At 46.0% G+C, this 6,058-nt stretch overlaps 1 protein-coding gene across 1 annotated transcript; it reads left to right on the top strand.

Moving 5' to 3' along the window:
- Positions 1–1,139: 1,139 nt before the first annotated feature.
- LOC119967439 (zona pellucida sperm-binding protein 3-like) lies at positions 1,140–4,110 on the top strand. Its single transcript, XM_038799985.1, has 9 exons — positions 1,140–1,490; positions 2,514–2,629; positions 2,717–2,820; positions 2,904–3,081; positions 3,168–3,294; positions 3,370–3,458; positions 3,548–3,666; positions 3,739–3,867; positions 3,946–4,110. Exons 2-9 carry the CDS (start codon positions 2,514–2,516, stop codon positions 4,074–4,076), a joined length of 993 nt encoding a protein of 330 aa, XP_038655913.1. The 5' UTR covers positions 1,140–1,490; the 3' UTR covers positions 4,077–4,110.
- Positions 4,111–6,058: the final 1,948 nt, after the last annotated feature.

The raw sequence follows: 6,058 nt of genomic DNA, 5'->3' as shown, positions 1-6,058 counted from the left end.
GTAAGGGGAAAGCATTCCATCACATTCTCAACTTGTGCCTTGTAGATGGTGGTGCCATTGAATGTCATGGGGCAATGGTTAGATTCTCTCTTATTGGGGATGGTCACTGTCTGGCCTTTGTGTGGCATGAAGGTTACTTGCCATTTGTCAGCCAAGCCTGGGTATTTTTCAGGTTTTGTTGCATTTGGACATGGACTGTTTCAGTATCTGGAGTCTCAAATGTTGTTGAACATTGTGAAATCACCAACACACATCTCTACTTCTGACCTTATGATGTAAGGAAGGCGATTTTTGAAACTGCTGAAAATGGTTGGGTCGAGGCGGTATGATAGCACAGTGGTTAGCACTGCTGCTTCACAGCACCAGGGTCCCGTGTTCGATTCCCGGCTTGCGTCACTGTCTGTGTGGGGTCTGCATGTTCTCCCAGTGTCTGCACGGGTTTCCTCCGGGTGCTCCGGTTTCCACCCACAAATCCTGCAAAATGTGCTTGATACGCGATTTGGACATTCTGAATTTTCCCTCAGTGTACCCAAACAGGCGCTGGAATGTGGCAACTAGGGGATTTTCACAGAAACTTCATTGCAGTGATAATGTCAGCCTACTTGTGAACTATTAGGGAGACCACGGTTGCACAGTGGTTAGCACTGTGGCTTCACAGCGCCAGGGTCGAATCCCGGCAGGTCACTGTCTGTGCAGAAGCAGCACGTTCTCACCGTGTCTGTGATGGTTTCCTGTGGTTGCTCCGGTTACCCGCATATGTCCTGAAAGATGTGTGGTTAGGTAATTTGGACATTCTGTATTCCCCCTCCGTGTACCCAAACAGGTGCCGGACTCTGGCGTCTCGGGGCTTTTCACAGTGACTTCATTAACTTGCATTAAATAGGTTAACGTAAGCCAACTTGTGACAATAAGAAAGATTATTATTATTATTTGGGCAGTTCCCCTATCAGGAGCGGCCCCTTTTAATGTGTCCCTGAGTTTGTTTCTTTTAGTATAATTAGCTGATTGACCTCAAAAGAGTTCAGGTGAGTACAGGTTGTGAGTATAAAAGGTGCTGCTCCCTGGTGGACAGGATGGTTCAGTTGTTTGGTATCATGGGGGATTTTGGAGTGAGGGCTTTGTTCCCAGTGCTGGTGTTAGTTGGAGCTGTTTGTTCCTCTGATACTTGGCAACAGTTTCGAGGCCAGAGGTTTCCATGGAGCAGAGTCAAAGCCACCTCTGTGCCTCAGAGAGTCCCTCTTCCTCCCTTTGGTTCCCATTTCCGTGTGTCTGAGGGTCAAAGTGTGTCTCTGCTGCGGACTGTGGTGGTGCAGTGTGCAGAGGACAAGCTGCTGGTCAGGGTCCAGCTGGATTTATTTGGAACCAGGCACCTGATTAAAGCTGCTGACCTGACCCTGGGGGCAGCAGGCTGTCTGCCAACCAGGATCTACTCTCAGAACCACACTGTCCTCTTTGACTATGGGCTCCATGAGTGTGGCAGCAAATTGCAGGTAATGTCAAACCTCAACTCTGGCTCTAAGCTTAGGCTGGAGATTGTTCTACACTCTTTATTCCAACACTTGGTGAGATGTCATTGATATAGAGGAGATACTGGTCTTCTATGTCTTAAACCCCCAAACTAGCTTCCTGTTCTGGATTGTACTTTGCTTCCACTGATCTGAGTCTCTTCAGTGTTGTGACATCAACCCCATTGGTCTGGAAGATTCTCTTTGGTTCCTCCAAGCTTTTCCTCTTGTTGATTTTCAGCTCTATTTCCCTCTCATTCACATCACTCAAACTGAGGGTTCAGTTTAATCCAATTGGGTTGGGTGTTAATGAACAGGATGAAATGGGAATTCAGATGGATTGGACCAAAGAGGAACTCTACACTTCCCACTTTCCCAGTCATTGGAATCAATGGGGCCCTGGGCCCTGGATTAAAACTGTTCTATTTCCAGGCTCCATATTGTTGTCAACTTGTGGCACCTTTTCCTGTTAACTGAAGCTGTCCTTTTATTGAATCAGTTACCTATTAATTGATACTGGTCTTGTACTAATGATCTCTTTGTATAAATGGCTGGGGGTTGCTGAACAACATAATAACAAAATGAGGCCATGCAGCCCCTCCAGCCTGTTTCCTGATCATTAAGATCAGGGCTGGACCCCATTCATTAAGATCAGGACTGAACTTTTCTCAACCTCATCCCTGTCTTCAACATGATTCCCTTAATGTCCAAAAATAAATCCACTGTCCTGAATATCCTGTGACTGAACATTCTCAGTTTTCTGGGATAGAGAATTCATGAGCTGCTAAATGAAGAAATTCATTGTCATGATTGGCTGTTGACCTGAGATGACCCTCCTTCCCCCTGCCCTCCCTCAACTCTCCAGCTGGGGCCCAGTAGCCTATTTGCACTGACCCTGCCAATCTCCTTGAATTATTTTAATTGGATGGGATGAGTTCATTGTTAACCCCTGTGTAGAACTTTCTCATTTCAGATCAGTTCTTCATTCCTTAACCTGATGTCTTTCAGATGTCTGGAGATTTCCTGATCTACACCACCCACCTGACCCACAGCCCAGAGTATCATGGATCTGTCATTGTGAGAACAAATGGAGCTGTCGTTCCCATTGAGTGTCGTTACTTTAGGTGAGAATCTTTATTTGATGCCCAATAAGATCCACAGCTGCTGGTGTTCTCTGAAGTTGTCCTAAAATGACTCTGCTGTCTTTCCAGGAAGGGCAATGTGAGCAGCAACCCCATCAGGCCTACCTGGATCCCATTCAGCTCCACCAGGTCTGGAGAAGGACATCTTTCATTCTCTCTGCGCCTAATGAATGGTATGTGATGGGGAGTGATTTCCTGTCTTCACTCACTGGGAGTGACACCCACTGTCTCCAACCCTTATCCTCTTGTTCTTCAGGTGACTGGCTTACAGAGCGCACTTCCACTGTCTACTACCTGGGTGACCTCATTCACATTGAGGCCTCTGTTTCAATGAGCAACCACATGCCCCTGAAGCTCTACATTGACCGCTGTGTAGCTACTTTGAGCCCAGACAAGGACTCCACCCCGAGATACAGCATTATTGACTACAATGGGTAAGGAGCTCTCTGCTTTCTCCAGCTGCTCCCATCTCACTGGCTTCACTTGATTCACTTCATGTCCCTTTTTAATCTATCTTCAGTTGCCTCCTGGACAGCCAAGCTGAGGACTCCTTTTCAACCTTTGTGTTGCCAAGTGGCGAGCGGGAGATGGACAAGCTCCGGTTTGACCTGGATGCATTCCGTTTCTTTGGAGATGACCGTTCCTTGGTAAGAGGAAACTGATCATTGGGGTCTGTGTTGGGAGGGAGTCATTAAATAACAACGTGTTGATGTTTCCCTCAGATCTTCATCACCTGTCACCTGAAAGTGGCTCCAGTGGATCGGAGAGATTCCAAGAACAAAGCTTGTACTTTCCAGAAGATGCAGAATATGTAAGCTCTCTCTCTCTCTCTCTCTCTGTGATGGGTTTTTGTGAAGTGATGCACAATGCAGTTTGTTGACTGATTTTTGTCTTGCTCAGCTGGACCCCATTGGAGGAATCGAGCATTGACATTTGTGCCTGTTGTCATGTGGGTAACTGTGCCACAAGGGAGCTGCGATTTGGATCCAGAGGAAGGAGAGATATTGTAGCTGAAGCTGGTAGGACATTGATCCTCTAGATGGTGGACGTTTCCCCTTTCCCCTCTCTAACTGGAATGTTTGATATTGCAGAGAGTGAAGTTGGATTGAAGTGGGAGGCTGAGGCCACACTTGGACCCCTGATCATTCTGGATACTGATGTGACCAACCTGGCAACGGACTCCCTGATTGAGGGAAGGATGCAGGAGAGGTCCCCAAGTGGTGAGTTGGCTAACTGCTGGTTTCTATTTGCCCCTCAGTGTTTCCTTCACTAACCATTGGCTTCTCATTGGTTTGTAGGTGTGGAGTCTGAGGTGGTCCTGACCGTGACCCTGACTGTGACAGCTGTCTCTCTGATCTCTGCTTCATTGATCACCTTGTTCCTGTACAGGAAACTCAATCAAACTCTGTTCACCCAGTCATCAAATTAATTTTCAATAAAGCAGTGATTCCTTGTGTCTGGGAGCTGATTGGCCTCTGCATTTCATTAGTCTTGAGTCCATGGAAATAATGGCTGTGGCTTGTGCACTCCAAAAGCTCCAAGAACCACATCTCCTTGAATGGTTCTTCTCATTGAGAGGGTTGTTTTTATGGGGGCTGTTAATTTTCTGTCTGCTTCAGTTTCCCCCCCCCCCCCCCCCCTTTACTCTAGTGTGGGGGGAGTTCCTTGTGGTTATCCAAATGTTTTCAGGCAAGTGATACAGACAGAATCTGATTTTTAATCGGGGCTAAAGGCCCTCCAATCTCATTGTTCTGCTTTTGAACTCCATCAGGATTTGGGAATCAAACGAGACATCTTGTTCTGAGCAGGCTTGATGCTGATTGGCCAGAATGAAGACTGGGGCTTAAGAACCAAGTTTGAATCTTCCTGTGTTAAAGATTGAGGCTGATCTGAGGTGTTGAAGGATTTGGTTGGGTGGGTCTGCAGAAATAATTCCCTCATGGGGAATTAAAAACCAGGGCACCTGACCTCAAACTGACCTTCTGGTTAAGGGAACATGAGGTGAGGCATCAGGGCCAAGATGAGCTTTGAGTGAGTCTAGGAAGTGATAGAGAAATGGGGAGAGTCCACGAGGTGGCATGGAAGCACAAGTGGATAACACTGACTTCACAGAGCCAGGGTCCCAGATTCGATTCCCTGCTGGGTCACTGACTGTGTGGAGTCTGCACGTTATCCCAGTGTCTGGTGTGCTCCGGTTTCTTCCCACAGTCCAGACATCCAGGTTAGGTGCATTGGCAATGATAAATTGCCCCTGGTGACCAAGAAGGTTAGGAGGGGTTATTGGGGGTTACTAGGATAGGGTGTAAGTGGGTTGGTGCAGATTCAATGGGCCTTTGAAGATGTATTGTTGTGACCAGGTTTGATTCCCAGCTGGGTTGCTGTCTGTGTAGTCTGCACATTCTCCTGTCTGCGTGGTTCTGCTGGATGCTCCAGTTTCCTCCCACAGTTCCAAGATGTGCAGGTTCAGTGGATTTGTCATGCTAAATTGCTCTGTACTGTCTGAAAGTTAGGTGGATTTGCTGGGTTACAGGATAGAGTGGAGATGTGGGCTTGGGTAGGATGCTCTTTCAGGAGCTGGTGTAGGACTTGGATGGGCTGAATGGCCTCCTTCTGCATTGTAAAGTCAATGACTCTCTGATTAAAGAAATTTTAATCTTGTGCCATAACCCTATTGTGCAAAATCACTCTGAGTAAGGTATCCTTTCCCCTCAGTTGTACAAAATTAAAATAAAATATTGGAGCTTTCTGTCCAGTATCCTAGCCACTGTTGGGGTCTGGTCCAGCATCGTAATAGGAGAGACTGGAGATGCTGGGATTGTTCTTTAGAAAAAAGGAACCTTTAGTTCATGTATTCAAAATTGAGGTTAAAAAACTTGGGGGAAATTAGACATTTCTTCACATGTATCGTTGATGAAATCATAAATGCATGATCTGCAAAGGTGGTGGAATCAGTAACTTTCAGAGCAACTGTATATGTACTTCAAGGGGGTAATTAAGGGGAAATCTGGAGTAGGACAATCTGGGTGGTTCTTTCCAATAGACAGCACAGGTAGGACCATCAGAATGGCTTCTTTCTACACGATAGGATTGGATTGAAATATTTAATTCACTGGCATCTCTATTGTTGATGCAAATAGATTTAACTATTTTCCGATATGGCAACCCCATTTTCATGTTTAGTAAGCAATGCCACAAAACGATAGATTAGCAAATAAAAATGCCAAACTTAATTCTTGAACTTCATGTTCAGATGCAAGCAATAGTACAAAACCCAGAAGTCTCCAAGGTTGAGGTGAGAAAATGTTGTTTTAGGAGTTCATTTTTATTTCAGTAAAATCTCTTTGGAGGGTAAGTTATAGGAGTGAAGATGGACAGACAGGATTAAATGCCATATACAGTGCAAAATGAGGC

The sequence above is a fragment of the Scyliorhinus canicula genome, chromosome 6 (assembly GCF_902713615.1).
Source record: "Scyliorhinus canicula chromosome 6, sScyCan1.1, whole genome shotgun sequence".
NCBI classification, from domain to species: Eukaryota; Metazoa; Chordata; class Chondrichthyes; order Carcharhiniformes; family Scyliorhinidae; genus Scyliorhinus; species Scyliorhinus canicula.
Note: the sequence above shows the minus strand (reverse complement) of the source record. Positions and strands in the feature narration are given on the sequence as shown.

What these genes read in the sequence shown, in the direction of transcription:
- LOC119967439 (XM_038799985.1), top strand. Translation starts at nt 2,514, where the DNA reads ATGTCTGGAGATTTCCTGATCTACACCACCCACCTGACCCACAGCCCA. An exon ending in AGCATTATTGACTACAATGG is followed by an intron (nt 3,082 to 3,167) that starts GTAAGGAGCTCT and finishes ATCTATCTTCAG; the next exon opens with TTGCCTCCTGGACAGCCAAG. An exon ending in TTGGAGATGACCGTTCCTTG is followed by an intron (nt 3,295 to 3,369) that starts GTAAGAGGAAAC and finishes TGTTTCCCTCAG; the next exon opens with ATCTTCATCACCTGTCACCT.